This window comes from Myotis nattereri (genome assembly GCF_964212035.1).
Source record: "Myotis nattereri genome assembly, chromosome: 3".
NCBI lineage: Eukaryota > Metazoa > Chordata > Mammalia > Chiroptera > Vespertilionidae > Myotis > Myotis nattereri.
Window position 1 is genome coordinate 212,914,423 of NC_138077.1, and position 23,948 is coordinate 212,938,370.

Genomic DNA, 23,948 nt, shown 5'->3' on the forward strand with positions numbered 1-23,948 from the left:
GCTGACAGTCTTGGGGCAGATGAGCTGGGCTGGGGCAGGCACCCTGTGCTGCGGCCTCCTCTAGTTCAGCCGTCTCCCTGCCTGGCTCTCCTTCCACCTGGAATGCCGCCATCTCCTACCCCCACCCACCCCGCCTCCCCTGTGCCCTGCCTCACCTGGCACCTCCACTCACTTCTCCTTCAGGGCCCACACCTGGGCCCCAGTGGCTGCGTGGTCCCAACTTCCAATGTCCAGGGGTGTCAGGGCTCAAGCCCAGCTCCCCATAACTGAAATGCCCTGAAACTCGGACCCTGCACGGCCGCCACCCTCCAGTGACCCGAGAGCCCCGTCCTCAGGCCCGGGGTGCAGCCGGGGGGGCCGGGAAGGAGCCCCCACCCAGTGAGCTGGTCCTGGCATCCCCACGGCCGCAAACGCTGGGGGCAGATACACAGGACCCTCCCCTCCCCTCCCCCCTGCTTCATGGAGCACAGAAAACATTCATTAAGCATTTGGAGAACAAGGCAAAGAGGAGGACACTCATCAGAAGCAGAAAGTGCTTCCACATGAGCCAGAGGCCCTGGGAGATAGGCCCCCTGAGGCCAGGCCTCCTGGGAGCAGGCAGGGGGGAGGGCACAGAGGGAAGAGCAGGAGGCCCTGAGCCAAGGCACAGGAAAATCCCAACAGGAGAGGCCACAGGGCAGGGATGCAGGCCTTGCTGTGCGGCCCAGCCCCGAGCGGCCCAGCAGAGCTCAGGGACCCACAGCTGCAGAGATGACCACGGTCAGGCCCGGGAGGCAGAGGTGAGGAGGGGGCGGCCTCTCCCAGCCTGGAGCCACCTCCCGCCGCTGGGTGACCTGGCCGGCCCTGCCCTGCCCTCTCCGGGTCTCAGCATGTACCCAGGCAGCAGCCGCGAGTCCCGGGGAGCCGGGGGCCTGCCAGCTGTGACACACGGCCCCCCAGTGATGCTGATGACGGGACAGGTGGAAGGGTGTGCCCGCCCGCCCGGGGGCATCTCGAGGTCGCAGGCGAATCTGCCAAAGGCCTGGCTCTGGCTGAGGAGTGGCCTGAGCTCAGGTGATCTGGGCTCAGAGTGGCCTGGGGTCTTGAGATGCTACCTGGGCAGGTGACCTCCTGGGGTGCCCACCAGTCACAGCGACGACCTCATGCACCTTCACTCCGGGAGGCCCTGCTCACATCCTGATAAAGTATTTATTAGCAAGGAAGGGAGGGAGGGAGGGAAGGAGGGAGACGGAGAGAGAGAGATGGGGGGAGGGGCAAGGGGGGGGGCTCTTCTCTGAAAGCCAGGTCACTCGGGCACTCTGAGTGCCGCTCAGCTCCTGTCACCTCTGTGACCCTCTGCTCTGGCAGGCTAGCTGACCTCTGTGTGGGTCTGACAAGCCCTCCCATTCCCTGTGGGGGGTGCAGGCTGTCTGCAGCAGGCCCTGGCCCTTCCCTGTCTGGCTGAGGCTGTGCGGGCCCCTGGGGGACAGTAGGTGGCAGGTCCCCCGCAGCGAGCTCACAGCCTGGCTGGAGTCCTGGCCTGGGTGTAGATGTCTCGCTGGGCCAGTGCCTTGGGGGAGGCGGAACCAGTTTGAGGATCTCAGAGGCAGCAGTGAGTCCCCGGCCTGCGCTGGGACAGCAGCGGCGAGAGAAGGGGCTGCTCCTTGGAGAACTAACCCTTCTTACCCCACCCTTCCTGCCTCCCTCCTCCCAGCCCCCTCCTTTCTGAAGGCTCCCCTGCCCTAGCGGTCCGCGTGCCCTGGGCAGTGGGGCGTGAGGTGGGTGCCAGGCCACTGCCCCTTTCCTGGCAGCTGTGCTGTTCCGGGCACCGGGCCGGCCTCCTCGGAGCCGAGCTGGCACCTGAGCCGCCGCCTCCTCAGCTCTCGCCGTCACTGTGCTGACACCTCCACCCGCCCACTCTTGCCCTGGGTAATTGCTGTCAGAGACAAACTTGGGCCAATTTCCATCGGGGCCGTGTCTCACGGCTCCCTTCCTGTTTCCTATCAGATGTGAAACCTGGCCCCGCCGTCCTTGTCCTGGTGTAATTAGCACCGAACAAATTGCCCCAAGCGGCTGGCTGTTGCGTGGGCTCCCAGCTCCGCGCAGATGTGAGCCACGCTACCTGCTTTGGCCTTGGATCCCCAGCCTCCTGCTGCCCAGGATGAGCGGGGAGAGGAGCCCCGGCTGTGAACACTCCCTCCTGTCCCCTGCTCACCGAATCGGGAGTGACCCTCGAGGCCGAAGAAGGGGTGGGAGAGGAGACAGGCCCGGATTAGCTCTGAAGAAATTGGACCCAGGACGCTGGCCTCTGGGGAGACGCAGGCTCCCCACCAGCCGGAAGGTAACTGACCCGGACAGGCAGGCGTGCCCAGGTGTGTCTCCAGCACACGGTGGGCGGGAGTCTTGCCCCAGGGAGCAGCTGGGGCAGAGGAGCAGGACCCCTCCTACTTCCCACCTGGCCCCACAAACAGGGCAGGGGCACCCGCATCTAAGGAGAACCTGGCCCGAGGCGCCCGGCTGAGTGGGATCCAGTTTGGGGAGTGATGAGACCCTGTGGCTGCCGGGTGGTGTCTGATTCCGGGAAAGTAAATGTAGTGGAATTAAATCATCACAGGAGTGTGATGGAATGAGAGGCGGCGGGTGGAGGCCCGGGGCTGGGAGAGGGGCCCGGAGGAGGGGAGCACCCTGGGAGGCTGGCTGGTGGGAGGGAGGCGGCCGGCAGAAAGGGAGCGCTGGGAGGTGCTGATGGGGGCATGGGAACCGAAAAGGGAAAGAGCCCACACAGGACCCACCAGGGGCTGGAGGCCCGGGAAGGGGTGTGCAGCCGGAGTGTGGCCTGGAGGCGGGGCAGGCTCTAACTCAGTCCCCCCCACCCCTGACACAGGAGAAAGCCACATGCTAAATGGTGGAGCCCATTCCTACGAACCAGACCGGGAACTATCATCCCACGACCACTGAAGGTCCCTCTCACAGGAACTCGGGTACGAGCAGTTGGAAAGCCAGGTGCTCCCAGGCCACTGCCAAGGGAGACAGACCTGGGAGACTGGCGGAGGGCGGGTTGTTGGGAAACCGTGTCTGCAGATCAGCCTGTCCCTGGACAGCCTCGGCGTCACCCGCTAATGAACTTGTCCCACCACAGACCATTGTTTCCGGGAACTGCGGGGAGGGCGAAAGGGCTTGGAGGCGGGACAGCCTCGGTGTCCACACCAAGACGCCTCTGGGCCTGGGACACCTTCCAGGCCACCTGCCCTGGGACCAGGGCCCCCCCACTGCACTCCGAGGCTGTCCTCTCTGAACACATGCCACACCCCAAGACTGGCAGACCCCCCAGAGCGCTGGGGCCTGGGGGTTGGTGAACTTGAACCACAGCGGATATAGACAGTGGACTCACAGCGGGAAAGATTAGAGCCAGCAACTCCTGGAGCAAGAACTTGGGTGATGGTGCCAGGCCCACCCACGGTGGGTTCTGACAGCAGCTGCAAATCAGAGGCCAAGCTTTGAGGACCCAGACCCAGCCTGACTGGAGGCATCCCTCCGGCCTCCCCCCACACATAGCGGCCACTTCGAGCAGGTAGGAGGACCAGCTGTGACCACCAATTGGAAGAGGCGGGCACCCAGGCCAGACTCAGCCAGGCTGTGCACCAGCACCATGGACAGCGATCTGGCAGCCAGGCCACCCTATGCAGCAAGGACACCTTCTCTCATCCTGCTACACGGCAGACATCACAAATGGATTACAGAACTCCTTCCCCTTCCCCACACTCCCAGCCAGGAGCACCTCCTCTCCCAACAAACCTCCCAATCGATCCGAGTCAATCCAACTGCAACTGCTGTGCCCCCAGAAGCTGATTTTCCACACATGCCAACCACTGACCCGCAAGATAAAAGGAAGGTGCAGCTCGCAGCCGGCGGGCATTCCCTGGTCAGGGGCAGGACGCTCAGTCGTCCTTCTGCCCTTCTGTCCTCATCCAGAGGAAGCCAAGGCACCCGGAAACACCAGCAGAGGCTTTACTCCCAGGGGGCAGGTGAGGACTACCCCCTCCGGGCTCTCTCCGTTTCCTGGCACCCTACACGGCACCAGGCCAGCCGCACAGCTGGCCTCAGCACTCACACCAACGTCCCTGGGAAAGCTGGCCAGGGCCGCTGCACGCAGGAGCCCCCCACTCGGTCCCTCCGCCGACCCTTCCCAGCACCGGAGACGGAAGCAGCACCGAGTCCCGGCCACCTACCTGAAGGAGCCAGTAGCACCTCCGGTGGAAGGTGGGGATGATGGAAGAATGGACATAGCAGCCGTACAAGCACTAGGGAGAGAGGAAAAACGAGAATTCAGTTGGAAAGAGGAAAGGAAGAGAGGAAGACGCGCGACAGAGAAGGAGCGAGAAAGGGCCACAGACAGGGCCAGCGCCCGGGGGACCGAGGGCAGGCGCCTCTGCGTCTGGGTCCCGGACCAAGAGCCAGGGGTGGGAGGTCTGAGCGGCACAGCTGGGAGTGCCAGCCAGCAGACCTGACGCGCAGCTGGGCTGCTCACCCTTTCGCGGGCCATGGAGGCATGTGAGAACCCAGAAAAGCCAGGGGCCAGGGGAGGGCACATATGGATACATTTTGCCTATAATTTTAGGGGCTTGGAGTTATGCCTATGATTTTAGGTGCTTGGGTTACCCTGGAGTTCATTCATAGAGCCTCGGTCAAGGCCCCTTGGTGGACAGGGAGGGGTTAAAGGTGACAAAGTCGATTCAAACACACACACTCCACACCTTTCCTGGCCAAGGAGCGTCAGAAAGGACGGGGCTGCCCTGGCTGGTAGGAGCCCCAGGGGTGTGGGGCAGGGAGGCCGCATCCCTAGGTCTCACCTCCAGACCCGAGAGGCCCCTGTCACACCCTGGATTTCTGGTTCTGACTTACAGTTTGCTTATTCACAGGTTCGTTTGTTCTAAGCATAAACCAGCATCTTTTGCAGATGGATTTGGTTTTAGGAAACAGCCACAGGCAGGTTGGATATAAGGTGGGATATAGGAATAAGGTGGGTGGGAACTCAAGTTCAGGGGCGGTGTGTGCTGTGGCTGTGAGGAGGGACACAGACCCAGGGGGTGGAGTGATTGCTGAAACAACGAGGCTGACACGCTGTGCTCAGGGGCGATGCCCGCACATGGCACACGGCACTGCGCACCGTGGGGCTGGCTCGCTGGCAGAGGTGGGAGAGGGGTGGGGAACGACACATCAGCCAAGGCCCTCTCACCACCGAACCCTGAGAGTGGGAGTGGGAGGGATTCTGCCTTCGCCTTCAGCCTCCAGTTCCAACTGGAATGCTCCCCTCCCATTGTGGTGGGGGTTCCCCTGACACATGGTCCAGATGGGGGGTGCAGAAAGAGAAGGCAGCGCCTGCAGCGCCTGGGGAAGGATGGCAAGCGCTGCCCTCCCTCCCACTGCTCATCTTCGCCTCACTCTCGTCCCTTCACCCCACACCAGGTCTGCTGAGCCCCCACCAGACACCTTTACACCCCAAAGCCCCAGGCGGGAGCTGATCCCCGAGGTGCCGCCTGAGCCCTGCCTGTCTGGTTAGCAGGGCTGAAAGAGAAATCACTTTAGACTAAGGGATTCTGGCTGCAAGAAATCAGATTTCCAATATGTTAGCACTTCCACAGATCGCTGTCAGCTGGGACGTACGCCCCGTACACACCAAACAAACACAGCGGAAATTAATTTAAACGATTCCCTTGCAATTCTTGCCCACGGAATGTATTTATTATTAAAAAGGCAATATTCTTTCCCGACTTCTCAGTACACTTTTTCCCCTGCCTTTTGTTTTTTTGAGTTTTAATTTTTGATAACACACTCCTTCCTGCCCACGGAGGTCCGCGTTTGGATCTGTTTCTGCGAGCCTTTGGTTGCACCGAACCAGCAGCCACCTCACTGTGAACCGGCCCTTCTCCTCCCGAATCTGCCTGGTCTCGGGGGCAGTTCCAGGTCTTGTCCTCATGCAACGAGCTGAATGGGAGACATCGATGGCTGAGGGCAGCCTCTCCCGTGCCCTGGCAATAAAGGGTCCCCCTTCCTTCCCACTGTTCGTTCCTCTGGAGGGTTCGCAGTGTCCCCCCCGCCCTTCCCTTCCCACTGCTCTGTCCTGAACTTGGGAAGAACCTGGCTGATCTGCAGCACCATTTCCCCCGAGACTTGCTGCCTTCCACTGCACTGCAGCATCCTTGAACCTCGAGTGAAAGAACCTCCAGAATTTTCCAAGTATCTACTGTGTGTCCCTCTGTGCAGGGCACCAGAAGGGCACACACTGCCCTCCCCTTCCCCACCCCCAATCACTCCTGCCCCCTCTCGCGGGCACCTCCCGCCCCAGAACTGCCCAGAACCATCCAATAGGCAGATGATGTTGAAAAGAAAGATTGCTGTTTCTACATCAAGGCTCATGCATTTTAACCAGAGGCACCCTCGGGCCTGGCGCAGAACCGGCTGCTCTATTTTTAGATGTTGCTCCCACCACGTCTCTGGCCTGTACAGCCGAGAAGCACAATGTTGGGAAGACAGGAGAGGGGAGCTGGGCTAACAGGGGACCCCCAAGGAACCCCAGCCCTGTCACAGGCATCCAGGGAGGAAGGGAAAGCTCCCCAGAGCCCCCGAGGGACTCCGCCCCCCTATTCCCTGCTCAGCACATGTGTGGGCTGTGGGCCTGGAGGGAGGTGGCTGGGAGCTCTCCCCAGTGGCTCACCCAGGACACCCGGCTCCACAGCCTGGCACAGGGAAGGACCGGAGACAGGGAAGAGGCAGGGAATAGGTTCTGCTCGTGGTGCCATGAAGTCGCGCACTCGGAAAGCATCCTGGGAAGTGGCTCTGCCTTCGCTGCTCTAAGGGTTTCGTGGCTGGGACTGTCCTTGCGGGGAATCTGTGGGTGAGCGCAGGCAGCAGGGAGGGGGTGCGGAGAGGCGGGGCCTGTCTGGGGTGGGAGACCTCTGCTCGCCAGCAGGGGTCCTCGGTCCAGGCTGTAAAATGGGCACCGTCCCCTCCTGTCCCCTGGGTGGCTGAGGGTGGAGAGCAGCTGGGACGGGGGTCAGAGGAGCTGGGGGGCTGTGGGAGGAGCAGGGTTGACCAAGGGCAGATGGCACGAAAGCAGGTGGAGCCGGAGGTGAGACTGCAGACTGGGCCAGAGGAGCTACCATGAGGACAAGGACACTGGGTGGACTGGAGTGGGAAGTGAATGGGGGAGGGACAAGGGGAGGGGGAGGGGGGAGGGCCAGGCAGGGGTCAAGGCTGCCAGATCACAAAAGGCCAGGGAGCCACAGCAAGGAGCTGGGCCTCACCTGGGGCAGCGGGGAGTGAAAGATGCCAGGATCTGATGTGGGATTCAGAGCTCCTGTGGCAGCCGTGTGGCCAGGGGGGTGGTGGTGGTGGGGGCAGGGCCAGGGAGGCTGGGTGCAGGGCCAGGCCTGTGGGGCGGAGGCTGTGGGGCCCATGACCAGGGTGCAGGGACCCAGCCATGTCCGCCCGGCGTCAGGACAGGACAATCCAGCTTTCTGGCTGCTGGATGGGCACACGGAGGTGCCATTCACTGGGGCAGGAAGCCGGGTGGGTGGGGCGGATGCAGCAGGCTGGAGGGGAGGGGCTGACCAGATATTCACCTGGTGACTTTGAGGAGCTCGGGAGATACCCAAGGGGAGACACAGAATGCAGGAAGCGGCAGAGACCTGGGCTCGGTCTGGGCTGGAACCATCTGGGTATCGTGGGCAGTGGGCGTCCAGCCTTTCCAGTGGACAGAGCAGGGGGCATGGACTTGGCAATGCTTGGAGGGCACGGCCTTGCTGGGTGCCCCCACCCCTGGCCCTCTCCCCCCTCGTTCACCACGCCACCCCCAGCCACAGCCAGGACCTGCCCTGATCCCAGGCGCCTTTTGTCAGCATCGTCCTCACTTGGCTGCCTTTCGGCCGTTCCCAGCCCGTATGACAATGTCATCGCCGCGCCAACTGGGGATTAATTGCGCACTATTTCTCACGGCAGCGTATCAAATCCATTCCCTTTACCCACTAATCAAAAAAGCAATCAAGTTTGTCTGTAGCAATCTGTGTTGTACAAACTCCCGGGGCTTTCTGATCAGGCTCCGGGGTCCCCTGGGGGCTCCCTGGGCTGAGCTTTCCATTTGGGGGCAAGGCTGTGGTTGGAGGGGGAGTCGCAGCCTGGGGCTGCTGGATACAGCTGTATGTGTGTGTGTGTGTGTGTGTGTGTGTGCGCGCGTGCGTTTGCACACGTGTGGTGGGGTGTACGGGGAAGCCTGCCGTGCATCCCGTGTGTGTGTGTGTGTGCACACAGAACCCAAGAAAGCAGCTGGCTATTTATAGGCAGCCCAGGGGGCCTGCGCCTGCAGGAGGAGGCCGTGCCAGCTTCGCTCAGCTGGGGAAGTGAGGCCTGACAGCTTCCCTCTCACATGGCAGTTGAGCGAGGAAGGATTGTAGTTCTTCTTAAATACTCACAATTGCTTTTATGACACTATGGGGCGTTTTTCTCTTCTTAAATAAAAAGGAAAGAGAATTACAGGGGAAACCAACAGCAAACAGGAGCTCCCTTCACTCCAAATCCACACTCCCACAGCGAAAGGGGCGTCTTGTCCCCAAAGGGGGCAGGGGCCACGCATCGCCCAACAGACTCAGCTGCCAGGATCCCGTGTGTGCCAGAGGGTCCGCCAGGGCCCGCCAGCCGCCCGCCTCCGTGGGCTGAGGAAGGGCACACCTCGGCGTAGCTTCATTGCCGGGACACTGGGACACAGCTCTCAATGGCTCCATGTGACGTGGCTGATTCTCCATTATCTTTCCGTCTGTCCGGTGCCCCCTGCTTCTCCCTCTCTCTCAGGTACAAGCTCAGCCCTCCTGCCGACCCCTCCACTCTGGGCTTTGGCTCCAGGGAACAGCTGACTTCCTGTCCTGGGCAGACCTGTGCTGCTTCTCCCACATTTCTCCTCGCACGGCCCACCACTGGGGGGAGCACACCCTGGGGAGCCACGCAGCCTGAGTCCATCTCAGATCCTCCTCCTCCAGGGAGCCTGCCCTGACCAGCCAGTGGGAGGGCTCAGGGGCAGCCATGGGGATGTGGGTTCTGTCTCGGCCCCAGTCCTGTCTCACCTGTCCTAGGTGTTGCCGACTGTCTGGGGCGGGCCAGGTGGCAGAGACTCCTGTGAGTCCCAGGTTGTAAAAGCCGCCTGAGAAGGCGGGTAAGGAATGGGCTTGGCTTCGTCCCAACAAACCTTCACTCGTGGGCACTGCAATTTGAATTGTGCATCATTTTCACTTGTCATGAATATTCTTATGACTTTCCCCCACAACCATTAAAAACTCTAAGAGCCATTCTTGGCTCACAGGCTCTACACAGGTAGGTGATGCGATCTGATCCCTGGGTTGGCCGGCCCCTGCCCCTCAGATCAGGGAGTGAGAACTGCACGGTCCTGTGTGAACTTCCCCACGCGGTTCCCACGTAGCAGGTGCTCAGTAAACTGCTTGATTCCCACAGGGGTGAGTCCTGAATGGCCCGCAAGGAGTGGCGGGAGCCAAGCACGCGGACAGCAAGACCACATTTAACAAGCACACGTGGTTCCGAGCAGATCACGTGCCCCCCGCTCCATCACCCTGACGCCTTGTGTGAAGTCACCAGCAGTCGGCAGTGCACGGACCCGAGCGCGGCCTCCTCTATTGACGAGCGCCTTCACTTCACGACTAACAGCCCAGTGAGCGGGTCCAGCAGCTGGGGGCGCGGGCAGGGCTGGGATGCCCCCCGATGCTCCGACCCTGCAGGCCTTCTCCTCTGGGAGAGCTCCCGCTGGTGTCTGGGCCCCTCCCACAGGAGGCAGGGACTCCCGGAGTCAGGGCTTGCTACCGCCTTCCGTGTCTGGGAGAGTGTGAGCCCAGCGCCTTACTCCATGGATTTCGGGTTTCCGGAACAAACATCCCCAGTATTGCTTGGTGGGTCTTTCTAGAAAGACGGCATCCAACATGGAAGCCATGAGACAGTGTGGCTGCTCAAATAATTCCAGTCAGATAGAATGAAATAAAACAGAAACTTCAGCCCCTCCGTCACACTAGCACATTCTGAGTGCTCAATGGCCATGTGCAGTGAGTGGCTCCTGTGCTGGATGGCATGGGACACCCCATCACCATGGGACACCTCATCACCATGGGACACCCCATCACCATGGGACACCCCATCACCATGGGACACCCATCACCATGGGACACCTCATCACCATGGGACACCTCATTACCATGGGACACCCATCACCATGGGACACCCCATCACCATGGGACACCCCATCACCATGGGACACCCCATCACCATGGGAAAATCCATCACCATGGGACACCCCATCACCATGGGATACCCCCTCACCATGGGACACCCCCTCATCATGGGACACCCATCACCATGGGACACCTCATCACCATGGGAAAATCCATCACCACGGGACACCCCCTCACCACGGGACACCCCCTCATCATGGGAGGTACTACTGATGTGGAGGCCCTGGAGAGCAAGAGCAGGGGAGAGGTACAGTTCAGAGCTATGTGGCTGAGACCTGTGGAGCCTGGACCCCAGAGGCTGAGATCTGGGGAAGCCAGGGTTGTGGGGAGACAGCTTTTGGAGGTGGGGACTCTGGGAGGGGCTGCACTCTGGGGAGTTGGGAGTTTGAAGGCCGGGCCAGCCTGAGTCAGTCAGTGAGTGTCTCCCTGAGTCTCCTGAGTGAAAGCTCACTTCTCAGCCCCCCGCTCCCCGAAAAGCCTCCTCTAATGCAGGGATAATGCCTGCTGTGTCCTCAGACGGGGTGCTTACATCAAATCCCCACCCATAATCCTCTTATGAGAGTCCCACTGCTACCTCCTCCGCAAACAGCCATCGCCGGGGGCTGACAGCACCAGGAAGCTTGTGGGGGTAGCTCCCCCCTCGGCCCTCTGGCTCCCTCAGTCCCCCAGTCCCCCGCGGCTCCCAGCGCCTCCCGCCCTCCACGGCTCTCCCCTCTCCCCACTGGGGAGGAGGCCGTCGGCACAAAGGCAATCAGCGTGCAAATAGATTTTTAGGTGCCCGGCTTAGCTCACACTTAAATCTGATGTATGCGTGACAAAGATGAATAGTTTCAAAAAATGTGTTCTGGCATAAAGGTGACGGAGGAAAAGGAGATAACAGAGGAGAGAGAAAAATCCACCGAGAAGATGATGATGGAAGGCTGCTCTGAAGCGGTGGGAGGGGCAGCGGCTGTTCATTCAGGATATCCCAGCATGAGTGGAGGCAGCGAGAGCCATGCCCTCTGAAAGGACCACCCCGGGCAGAGGCCCTGGAAGTGGGTTTCCCGTAAACGAGCTTTGACTGCGGGCTGCTCTGTGCCAGCCTCAGGGCCTGGCCCCCACAGTCTCCGGTCTCCCCAGGCAACACACAAAACAGACCCAAACGGCCCGACGCCAAGCCCAAGGGGCCCTGGAGGGTGTGAGGGAGCCCAAGGAGGGAAGAGTTCCCTTTTCCATGTTGAAGGTCAACAAAGTCACCCAAGGGGAAGTGATGTTTGTGATGAGGTGGGCAAGGGGAGGGTAAGACCAGGCCAGGTGGACAAGAAGGGCAACTTGAGCATAGAGCATGGTCTGGGCACGGCTGCCAGCCTCTTCCCAGCTTTCCCATCCAAGTCCTCCGTGCGGACGACATGGGGGGGCTGAGTCCGAGAATCTGCAGACTGCTCTGCAGGGCCCCCCCCATGGGACCCATGACGAGCAGCTGGCAGATGGCCTTGCATTTGAAGCAACGGCCTTGTGAGTTTTATGGCTCTGTCCTTGTCCACTGGTCCAGTGGTCTCCGGTCTCCCCAGACAACATACAAAACAGATCCAAACAGCCCGAGTCTGCACACGGAGGGGGATTTCCTGGAAGGAGGACGGGAAGCTTGTACAGTTCAAGGACAAAGGCAGGCACAGGGCTAGAACTGCGGGTCTGGCCCCACAGCTCCCCTTGTCCTTCTGCCCTCGCTGTATGTCCCCCACCCAGCTGGGCTGTCTGTAGGTGGTGGGGAGCAAGAGCCCATCAATCCAGTGTGACCTGAGAGGACTTGTCCTTCCAGATTTGAGATGACAGCGCCGGGCGGGACTCTCCCCTGCCTGGCCGTGAGCCCCAGGACGCTTGGTGGGGCAGGGAGGCACCTGAGCGGGCAGAGCTGCAGGGCTCCCCCGGTTGGGGTGAAATGTGAACAGTTCCTCTGGTGCCACAGTTCTGACATCCTCAGGGGAAGCAGGTGGGAGAGAGAACCCTCCAGCACCTTCCCCATCTCCCCCTATCAGCTGCTACTCGGTGCGGAAGTAGGTCCAAGCAGGCACCCAGAATGCCGACACAGGTCTGCGGGCGCTGGGACAATGGGGATGGTGTGCAGATTTTCTTGCCTCTCTTCTCTACTCTACATCCACCCCGCACAGAGGCACCCTCGGGGAAGACCAAGGCGAACGGGCGAGCAGTCTGCCCCAGGTCACATGGTTGGGAAGAGGTGAGGAGACTGCAGCCCACCCCTGTCGGGCCCAAAGCCCTGGCTCCTTGCGATGGCTGAGCTCAGGCCTGCCTTTGTTGATGAGGGATGGATGAGTCCTGGGCTGCTCCTGGGACTGGCCTCACTGAAGGACCTGGTCCACATTAATCTAAGATTAGACCAAATGATTCCATTCACACGCCGCCTGCAAAGACTGGGCCTCAGAACTTGTTAAATACTGAATTGCTTTAAAATTAGTTTGAGCTAAATGGATTACAGCCTGATCCAGCCTCCGGGGCTGGGTGACAGGGGAGATCCGGCATATTAGATCGTCATTGACCGGGTGTCCACCGGCCTCTCTCACAGGCAATCTGTGGTGGCATCTCCCAGAGTAGCTAGGCCCTGCGGCACCAGGGCACCGTGCCAGACAGCAAGGGGGGCGGCCAGGGCCCCGCCCCGAGACCCATGGGTCACGCCGGCAGATGCCAGCCCGGGCCCAGCTCAGGCTGCCCCAGTGAGGCCAGACCCTCCCCTGGAAACAGTCCCTGAACACTGCACTTTCGTGGGAGGTTCCCCTGGGCCGGGGTGGGCAGGCTCCCGAAGATTCATTCTCTAGGACCTCGGGGACTTCCTCCCTGGGAGATGGGCTCCCCCTGGCCTGACACCCTGGTGGCCTGATCCTCTGTGACATTAAGTTGGGCTTTTGGCCAAGTAATCAACTGTCCCCTGTGCTGGGTGCTGCAGATGACCCGGGAGGTGGGGTGGGAGGCTGGACCCCTGCAATCCTGGAGGAGGTGGCATGAGCCCCTCTCTGCAGGTGTGGGAGCAGGGGCTCAGAGGCCCAAGGTGCCATCTGTTAGCGTGGAGTCTGACCCGCAGGCATCCACCCTGCCTCCTGGGCAGAAGGTCTGGTGCACACAGTGGAGGGACAGCCGGGTCAGGTGGCCCAGTGGGCTGTGGAGGTGGGGTCCTCAGAGTGGAGGACTTGAGGGGCAGAGAGAAACCCATGGGGGGGGGGAACAACAAACTTCACAAGGTTGGCAACTCTCCCCCCTCCCAGGCGAGCACTGTGCCAGGGAGAGTGCCAAGAGACCAGGGCAGCACCTGGCAGCCCAGGACACGTGTGCACCCACCTTGGGCCCTGCAGACAAGAGAGCCCTGGACACCTACATCTGTGGGAGCTCAGAGGAGGGGTTCACAGGGGTGAAGCACCCTTGGCGAGCAGAGGCGGCCAAGGAGACCCTCCAGATGGGGGTTGCTGAGCAGAGGGACAGGTGGGCTCTAGTGGGGGGGAAGGAAGGGAAGAAGGAGGCACCCTCCAGGGGCCCTGGGTCTGGGTGAGGAGTGGGGAGAAACCCAGAGAAACACTGTGAGGTGCACCATGGAAAGACACTCTCAGTTCTCACCCTAGGGCAGTGGTTCTCAACCTTCTGGCCCTTTAAATACAGTTCCTCAGGTTGTGACCCAACCATAAAATTATTTTCGTTGCTACTTCATAACTGTCATGTTGCTACTGTTATGAATCGTCATGTCAATATCTGATATGCAGGATGGTCTTAGGCGACCCCTGTGAAAGGGTCGTTCGACCGCCAAAGGGGTCGCGACCCACAGGTTGAGAACCGCTGCCCTAGAGGCTCCCCCATCTTTACAGAAAGTTCTAGACTATCTTTACAGCATGGGCTGGAAAGGGACCTAGACAGGAAGGGAGGAGCAGGGGTGAGGGGACAGAATGGGCTCTGAGAGGCGCGTGCCCCAGGCCCGCAGCCCCTCACCTGGGCCGCCTCCGGGGCCAGGCCGGGCCTGCGGAAGCTCATCTGTTAAAGTGGCTGCAGCTCGACCCTTGTGAGTGAGGAGGGCGATAAAAATCAAATGAAGTTTTAGATAAAAAGGCATAAAAATCATGTTCAGGGATATAAATAAACTCCCTGGAGCTTCAGCTTTATTGTGTTTTGGGGACCCAGGATTAATAAATTAGGGGCATAAAATGGAAGGGAGGCTAAAACTTGATAATAAGGTAAATTTAGATTTAGAGAGACGCCATCCAGGCCCAGAAGATGGGGCAGGAGGGAGGGGCGGCGGGCTCCCTCTCTGTGGGGGTCCAGTCCAGGTGCTCCCCCCTCCCCCGGACCCCCAGCCGGTCTGTGTGGGCTGCCCTCCATGCCCCTCCCCCGCAGGCGCTAGGCTGCTTGGGGGATGGGCCGCCCGGGTCACTTCCATGTCTCAGAACGCCCTCCTGGCACCGGGTGCCCCCAGGCCCTGCCAGGTGGGTGTAGCTTCCACCTCAGGTGCTGGTCCCTCCAGCCGTTCACTGTCTGGGCTTGTGTCTGTCCCCAGCCCTCCCTAAAGGTGCCGGCATAAACAACAAATAAACAAAGGGCCACTGCCTTTCTCTCATCAACGTGTATTTGCTGAGACCGATCTCCTGGGGCCTCGCCAAGTGGCTGGGCCTGCTCTCCGAGTGGTTTGTGCCTGTCAGGGACTCACCAACACCGCCCCCCCCCCCCGCCCCTGCCATCTCCCCTGGCAAGATCGAGCCCCCCATAGCACTGAGGACTGTGAGGAAGAGGATGCCAACCCCCAGTAACTCTTGGTCTGGCGCCCCTCCCCTGGCCCCAGCACCTCTCAGCGGAAGGGAACTATAACGGGGAGGCCAGGGGTGTGTCCTTTGGCGCTGGGAGGCTTTGGTGTGCCTTCCAGGCGGCTGGCCCCTGTCCTCATGCATCCTCTGTGCCTCGGTCCCCTGTTCCCAGAAGGACCAGGGCCTTGGGAGACACGGATAACCCAGGAGCTGCTCCCAAAGCCCCCAGAGGCATTCTCATGGGGGGGGGGGGGAGGGTGGCTGCCCAGAAACCAGAAACCAGAAAGCAGCCACTCTGCTTGGCACGTGGCCGGCATTTCCGGCTGTAACTGCTGCTTCCCTCCAGAGCCTGCGGGGATCCCGCTCCCGGCACCGCCCTCCGGCCCTCAGCACTGGCCAGGGACCCAGGGCGCACAACGCACGCAGCTGTGTGCAGCCTGGGGCCCAGAAAAAGGATCCTTGCTTCAAGCAGGCGAAGGGGCTTTGTTTATTAGGAAGGAGGGGAGCCAGGCCGAGTCTGGGGCTGTGTTAATGCGAAGCTGGGCGCCCTGCCAAGACATTAAGTGGAATCGAATTCCTGAAACCAGCTTTAATCAGCAGATTTCTAAGGTTAGAATTACCCTCTCCTCGCGAAGCCTTGCCAAGGTTAATTCTGCCCGCGCATGCAGAATTAATGGGCTGGACACAGGGAGTTGGCCTTTTCCCCATTTTTTCTCAAGTTCACAGAAACATGCCTAAGAGAGAGACAGGGCGGCAGGGCAGAGCCCGCCTGGGAGGGAAGCACGTGGCATCAGATGACCAATCCGGGCCCGTGTCAGAAACACGCACAAAGGGAACCACGGATCCCGCCACAGGGCCGACGACGCTGGCCCAAGAGACACCAGCTTGGCTGCCTTGGGAGCTGCAGGGACACACCCAGCCACGCGCCTGCCCCCCAAAACAAACAAATGGGCTGAAAACACCTGGGGACGTCCTCTGCGCTCCCTGCCCCCGCCATTCATGAGGGGTGTGGGCCTCGGCTGAGTCCCTCCTGCTCCCTGAGCCTGCGTTTCCTCGTCTGTAGGACGGAATAATCGTCGCACTAATGATGTTTCCAACTGTCTCTCCCTTCCTCTCTGAAATCAATAAAAATAAAGAAATAAAAATAAAATGGTGAACTTAGGTTATGGGAACCTCACCTCAGTTAAAAAACAAAACAAAACAAAACTGTGCCCAGGCCGCCGCAGCTGCTCAAAAACCCGCCTCTCAGACCCGCCCCTGTCAGTTTTGAGAGGTAGAACCCAGATGAGAAGGGAAGGCACAGGGCATGTACCTGGAACAGGGGCAGGGAGGGACGGCCGGGCTGGCTGGACGCGCAGCAGGGACAGGCAGGAGGGGTGAGCCCCCTGGACCAGGGGCCCAAGCGCAGTGTGTGTGTGTGGGGGGCAGGGGGGCGGGGGCAACGCGTGCTTAAGTCCCATTAAAGCAGTGCCCGCCTGGGCCTCAGCCATTACACCGGCTGCTCCCCAGGGAGCAGGTGCCTCCCCAGCCTCCCTGGGGAAGAGCAGATGGTCCTACAGCCTCCAGGGGACGAGCCTCCAAGGGCTGCACCCTTAACGGGGAGATGCAGGCACCCCACATTTAGCTGCCCTCCCTGGGCCCCGGGAAAGGGGCTCTGGTTCTCGGCTCTGCGTCGTCTCTGCCTGGTGATAGATCCGCGGGCGCTGGGAAGAGAGCACGCAGTATTTTCACGTGTGCACTGACATGCAGGCTGCACGCGGTACCCATTTCCTGGGCGGGAAAGAAACTGGTTTCCTGTCACCTGCAAATCTGCGGCAGCGTTAAAATGCGGCTCGTAGGAATCCAGTACGCCGCTCACCTGCACGGGTGGCGCGGGATCTGCAGGCAGGGGCAGCGGTGGGCAGGCAGCCGGGCACCTGGGTGACCCCATCCCACCCGTCTCCTGTCCGCGTCTGTGCAGCTCCCTGGGGGGCTGTTTCGGAACTAGAGGTGGTGGCTACACAGCCTTCTGACTGGACTAGATGCCTCCAAACTATGCTCTTTAAAGTGGTTAACTTAGCCCAGTGGTTGAGTGTCGACCAGTGAAACAGGTCAGGGTTCAATTCCTGGTCAGGGCACATGCCTGGGTTGTGGGCTCCATCTCCAGTGTGGAGGGTGCAAGAGGCAGCCAGTCAATGATTCTCTCTCATCATTGATGTTTCTATCTCTCTCTCCCTCTCCCTTCCTCTCTGAAACCAATGAAAATGTGCTAAAAAAAAAAAAAAAAAAGGTTTGGCGCCAAACCGCTCGGGAGGGCGGAAAACCCTGCTGCTGGCTGTGACCTTGTGTTACTTTGTCCCTCTGAGGCTCGGTCGCCACCAGCAAACCCGCAGTCACCCGGGCCCCTCCCTGAGGTGTCCCCTCCCCACCCCGTGAATGGGATTCCCTGAGCCCACAGCTCAAGCCCCCCGCAGGCTCACACCCTTTCCAGGTCTCTGGGCAGCCTGTGTGATCAGATATTGTGGTATTTACCTAAGGATCTGTTAGGAAGCAATTTCTGAGATGATGAATATTTAATGCAATATTTAAATATTTAATAGGAACTTTTCTCAAACCCGACTTAATAATCCACGTCGTGGGGAGAGGAGAGCGGGGCTGTGTTTTACATTCGCACTTGCTCTAGTTCTCGTGTCCTTCCTCCCGTGGCCGAGTTTTAATTATACTCAACATTCTGAGAAAGTCTTTTCTCATTAAAGCTTAACTCTTGCCGCCAGCAAGGTGATGGGGTGGACGGCGCATTGAGTTGGACAAAGTCTGGAGCTGAAGAGGCAGCTGGGACTGCCCCCTGGCCCAGCCCGTTCATGTCCCAGGCGAGGGAAAGGCCTGGCGTGGCCCCACCAGGCGGAACCCAGGTCCCTGAGCCCCCGGGCACCAAGACCTCCATTCTGGACACCATCCTCACTGCGGATGCTTGCTCACACCTAGGCCGCCCCCACCCAGCAGGGCTGACAGCAGGGAACACCTCAGGCCTCGGTCCCTCCGGCCTCCTGCAGCAGCGGCACATGGAGATTTTCCTCACTTAGGAGGCGACCTCAGACCTTCTTAGGAGACTTCAAACATCCAAACCCAGGGCAAGACTGTTAACTCGCGGGAAGAGGTGCCTGAAGGTGGGGGCCTGCTGACAGCCAAGTCCTGGCTCTGTCCTGACGCCTGGCTCCTCTGGCATCGGGCACCTGTGCCTTCCTTCCCCCCACCCCCAGGGGACAAATAAACTTCCACCCTATGAGGGGCCTTAGGACAACCCTGCTCACTCCTGGTGGGGCCTCTCCCGGCCAAGGGCGCCCTCAGCAGTTTTGCTCGGGTTGGATGCTCACCCCTGCAGCGCCCCCAGCCCCACCTCACAGCCCCCCTGCGGGCACTGGGCTCATCTGCTGACCATCCTTCCGTCGCGGCTCAAATCACAGCTCCCAACTCTGCCACGTCTGCAGGAACTTCAGCAACCTCTTCTCAGAGCAGCGCTGAGGTGGCCCAGGGCCTGCTACCGGGGAGACATGGGCCTGGATGCCGGGGCTGGGCGTCCCACCTCCATGATGCTCCCAAGGTCACCTGACCCAGCACCCAAGAACTTGACAAGTACTTGCCGAGGCCTGCCACGTGCCGGGCCCCACACGGGTCCGAGGATGCGTGGGGATGGGAGCAGCGCCGGTCCGTGCCTCCTGAGGGCACACCCTTGTGAGCGGGGACAGGTGTCAGGCAGGCCATCGCACACATATGGGAGGTGCATCTGAGCGGCTGCACAGGAGGCACAGCGCTCTGCGGGGCTATCTTAGGGCTTTGGCCTGGGCGGGGGAGCAGTGCGCTTGGGCTGCAATGAGCCAGAGCCTGGGAGAGCGCCCCAGGGGCCAGGGAAGAGGTGGGCCAGGGCCAGGGCCAGAAAGGACCACAGGCACCCGGGTCCAGAGGCCAACAGAGAGCGTGGTGCCTGGGAAGCCGGGGAGGTGGGCGGCCCTCAGGCCTTGGCGAGGAGGTCCCTTCTTAGCACGGCTCACTGTGAACCCCCTCAGGAAGTGCTGATTCGGGGAGCCCAGAGGCCCCGAGGACTGTGCTGCTGCCCCCTCCCAGCCTCTCCGGGCTGCCATCCTTGCCCACTGTGTCCGGCCACCCTGGCCTCCGACAGCCCCTCCATGCCCTGCTTCTCCTGGGCTGGTCCGCGCCCTTGCCCCCTTCTGGAACCGTCTCTCGGCCTCCCCGCCCCTCCTCACACAGGGGGCCCAGGCTTTCCTAAGAGCCCAGCCCAGACAGTCTCCGTGTCCCCGCGAGGCCAGGCTCCCGGCGACACTCTCCCAGACTGTGCTTCACAGCCCTCACCAGCCCGTGCCGCGTGGCAAAGCTGGGCTGTGTTGGATGCCTGCTCTCTACAGGGGCACCAGCTCTCAGGGGGCAGCGGCCACGAGCCTCATCCCTTGCAAACCCCGAATTCCAGCGCCGTCCAGGCATACAGTAGGCGCTCAAATACTTGCAGAATGGATTAAAAACGCCGCACAGACGTCACCTCACTGTTCTGAACGACACCTCACAAGGGAGGTGCCATCAACATCCACATTTCACCCGCGGGGATGGAGGCTCGAGGTTGGGCACCTCGGTCACCCAGCGAGTGAGCCACGGAGAAAGGACCAGCACCCAGGGCTGGGCTGACGCCCAGACTCCTCAGCTGCCTTTCAGTTCCGACGTCCAGGGACTTGGGTGTCTGCTTTCCTCGGGGGGCCGCTGCCACCATCCCTGTGAGCTCACGCACACCTGCAGCCTCTGCTCCCGGGCTGCCCACTCAGGACACACTCCTCTTGTTAAAACACTTCCCTCTCCGTCTGATTTTGCCTCCGGGGGAGCGGTCCCCGGGCTGCCTGCCGCCGGAACCCCGGGAAGCCGGAGCCTGCTTGTGATTCCGGCCGCAGCATCGACCTGTCAACACGCTTGTCTCCTGTATCTGCCACCTCTTATTTATAATCCCGCTCAGATTAATGAATGACAGTGGTTCTCATCACAGGAAATTTCATTAATCAATTTAAGTGCTTAATCACCACAGCCTCGCGGAGCCCTGAACATAAGGGATCTCGCCTTGATGTGGACGAATTCCAGAAAGAAATGGCAGAGGAGAAACCGACCGTCAGCATTTCTCCATGGCAACACGGGGGAGGGGGCAGCCCCGGGGGAAGTCCCGGGGTCCCCACAGGCCGCAGGCGGGGCCCCTGAGAGAGGACTGCTGGCTGACACAGGTGTGGAACAGCCTCCGGGATTTCTGGAATCCAGGCGTCCCCAGGGTCTCCCTTTCGGTCGGCTGATGGGAATAGGGGGCAGTGCCCACCATGGTCTAGGAGCGGGAGACGCAGGCATGGCCGGGCCGCCAGGCCGAGCGCAGGCAGGGCCTGGGGCAGGGCACCCTGCGAGCACTTCACGTGGCACCAGTAGCTTTTCCACTCTCAAACCGACCGGGTAGGGGAGTCCACCGGCAGTGTTTCCAGGGGAGTCAGGGGCACGTGCCCCTGGGGGAGCAGATCAGGGCGCTGGGCGTGGGGAGGGGTCTGAATGGACACATTCCACATTGCGCCGTGTGCTATTTTGGAAATGCAGAAGGAGCCTATTGATTTGAATGACAAACAGCAGCAATAAAACACTCAACAACAGACGGTCCTGGCTGGTAGAGAAACTGAGGCGCCCACAGGAGACGGGCACCTGTGGGTGGGCTGGGCCCATGGGAGGTCCATTATGTCCACCCAAAGGGGATGTGGGTTAAAGGTACGGATTAGGAACCCGGCCCCAACAGGACCAGTGAAACGAGACGGAATCCGCTTTCCGAAGCCATCGGGAGAGCAGGGAGAGGGCGAAGCTGCCACACGGACGCTTGTGGGTCCCTACTATGTGCTTCCCTCGTACCTGTAACCCTGCCCTGTGTGCGTGAGGGAACTGGTGCCGAGAGGTGACGTCACCTGCCCCCAAGCCATGGGGAAGGGGAGCAGGGAGGCCCCAGTCAGGCGGGCTTGGAGCTCCAGGAGGGTGGGGGCCAGACACCGCCGGCCAGGGTGCCGGGACCCAGGGCCAGCACCTCCCACTGCCGCTCTCCTGAAAGAAAACAAACATCTTCCACAGACAAGTTAAAAGCGTACGCGTGTCTCATGCTGCTTGCGGTTAGAGAAATGCTAGTTTTAGAAACAGATTATTAAAAAAATACATGCACTCGGAACGGTACGATCAATCAGGCACGCTAGATGCAGACTCAAAGCGCTCCGGGCCTTCCGGGCAGCGCGTGGCTCCTTGCTGGGCCGCAGCCGGCCTTGGCCAGGCTCCTTCCTGCTGGGGACACATGGACACGCCCCAGGGGGACCTTGGCCACCAGCCTCTCCCGGCCGCAGTGAGGATGGAGAGCAGGCCAGGGCTCCGTTTGCGCCCTGGGCTGGAGTGGCTGCTCACTGTCAGGATCGTAGCCACATTAGCTCCCTGCTCCCGACCCCTGACAACCAGGGGATGCAGTTTCCTGACCATGAATTAAAAGCCTCTCTCCCCCGGGGGGGGGGCGGGGAGGGGTGCCGAGAGCCTGCGGGAGGGTCCGGGACCCGTTCTCGCCGGTGCCATGGGAACAGTGATGAGGTACCAGGTGCACGGCCGTGTGGGCATGGGTGCAGGTGCCGTCTCCACCCGCCGCCCGCTTTCCCGGGAGCTGCCTCCCTCCCTCGCCACTGAGCCCAGCCTGCGGGACCCACAGAGCCTCACGGGTTCCAGAGATGCTTCCGAGAAAGGACCTCAGCGTTCCTCACTCCACAGGTGGAAAAACGCCGGCCAAAGGCCAAGCTGCTTACCCACATGCATCACGCAACGTGCGTGGGCCAGGTGCTCTGCCCGCTGGGGGGGCCCCGGGCCCCAGGCTTTGCTCCCTGAGCTGGATGCTCAGCTCCCTCCCTTCCTTCCCCATCTCGCCCACAGCAGGGACCAAGGCCCTTTACCCTGGAGGCCTCCCCATGCATGTTCCTGCCCACAATTACTACTGGGCACAGCCAGGCCAGGCGTCTTGTGTGAGGGCCTGGACTCCGGAGCCCGGTCCAGGAGTGGACATCTGATTCCGGAGGCTATTTGGACACAGACACGCACCAGGGACGCTGCCGGGTGGAGATGCAGCAGATGCTGGGACCCAAGCACTGCCAGTGTCACCCCGGAGGCTGGAGACGCCTGGGATAGAGCCCTCCCTCGCGGCCTCAGTGGAACCAGCCCTGCCCACACCCTGGCCTTGGGCTTCCAGCTTCCAGACCAAGACAGTACATGTCTGTTGTTTCAGCTGCCCGTCTGGGGTGCTTGGTTAGGCAGCCTGGCTGACTGATGAACGCCCTTACGTGGACGAGACAGTATCCAGAGGCTGCAGGCCAAGGGAGGGGCCAGGCGGCAGGTGGGCCTCCAGAGTGGCCTCAGACCAGTGGCTGTGAGGACGGGTCTGGAGGGGCCTCTGCTGGCTCCCTTCTGCCTGGGCAGCTTCCCTGCTTGCCCACGTCTGTCCCCCTCTGCTCTGGGCTGCCCCTGTGCCCCAGATTTCCTGAGGTTGGGGGTCTGGAGCGACGGTTCTAACATGAGGTCTGCCCTGCCACTTCCCAGCCAGGAGGCAGGTCTCCCATGCAGGTCTCCACGTGAGGGCTCGGCCCCCGGGCCTCCTCGTGCCCCCTGGGGGACTGCAGGGCCCTCAGCTCGCTGCCACATCACCCCCACCCCGTCTGCTCACAGGGACCCAGCCCCAGTGAATAAGCAACAGCATCAAAACTGCGTCAACCGCCATGGTGGCGAGTTAACTCTTCATGGCGCACAGGCTGTGGACAGAGGGGGCACGTCTTGGGAATCATCCTTACCCTGGCCCTCACCCCAGGCTCCTGAGGGGCACGAGGCAGCCCACGGACAGGATGTGTCCGCAGCCCAACCTTCCTGGGCCGGGAGACAGAACTCACCCGCTGTGGGTCCTGCAGGATCCCCAGGGGCCCGGGAGGGTCCCACACACTGGGCTTCTGAAAACCAGCCTTCAGCCAGCGCTCCATCGGTCCCGAGATGGGGGTACAGCACTGCCTGGCTCCCCCCGCCTCCAGCCGCCTCTCCTCCTGTGGCACCTTCTCCCTCCTGGTCCTTTTGCCCCCCGCGTGGCTCAGAGAGGCCCTGGGCCTCGGGGACGAGGGGCGGGCACTTCTCTGCTGGCATTCCCACCAGGCCATGGCCGGGCTGCCATGAAGCCGAGCACCTCCTGGATAAATACTGGGCTGAGGGGCCGGGAGCCTCCCTCTCCTGCTCGCAACTCGGATGTGGGTGCAGGTGGCGGGCGTTCCCAGCCCCTCCTTCCCTCCCGTGATGCCTCTGCTGCCTGAGGAAGCACCTTCCCCGAGCCCAGCACAGCCAGGGGCTTGGGTTCAATGCTGGGAGCTCAGTGCTACGGGGCCCACCTGAAGCCAAAGGTGCAGGGGAGGGAGCACCCCTGAGGGCGGTCATCGGGGCGGCCTCTGCATGGACCACCCCAGCCCAGCCAGCCCCAGGCCAATCTGACGGGCACCCCCGGGGCAGGGACTGCGTCTGGCGGCCTGCACCTTCCGCCGCGCGGGCGCCCTGCAGGTAGCTCTCACTACAGGCCGCTTCCCCGGTGCTGAGGACTCCGCTCTCGGAAAACCACAGGTTCTGTTCACACAGAGGGGCAGCGGGGCACCGGCCCAGCCAGGAGCCAGGGCAGGATCCGTGGGTAGAGGCCTGGGGGCCCGAGAGGACTCTGGAATGTGGAATTCTAGGCCTCAGGTTTTTGGGATCTGGCCTGAGCTAGTGCCTGACAGGGAGGGGATGTGGGGCCTCTAGGCTTATCAGGGGCAGGCAAGCTGGTGTCAGACTCATGTTAGAACACGCGGTGCCTGGAGAGGGCCCTGGTACA

At 61.3% G+C, this 23,948-nt stretch overlaps 1 protein-coding gene across 7 annotated transcripts in view; it reads right to left on the reverse strand.

The window, feature by feature from the left end:
- Window positions 1–23,948, reverse strand: part of CAMTA1 (calmodulin binding transcription activator 1) — a 675,715-nt gene that overhangs the window by 192,240 nt on the left and 459,527 nt on the right. For 6 of the 7 annotated variants that reach the window (XM_081085446.1, XM_081085447.1, XM_081085445.1 and 3 more), the window contains exon 6: window positions 4,209–4,280. The exons of the other annotated variant lie outside the window; for it this stretch is intronic. In XM_081085446.1, coding sequence (XP_080941572.1) covers window positions 4,209–4,280 — 72 coding nt within the window. The remainder of the gene's footprint in view (window positions 1–4,208; window positions 4,281–23,948) is intronic. 7 annotated transcript variants of the gene reach the window in all.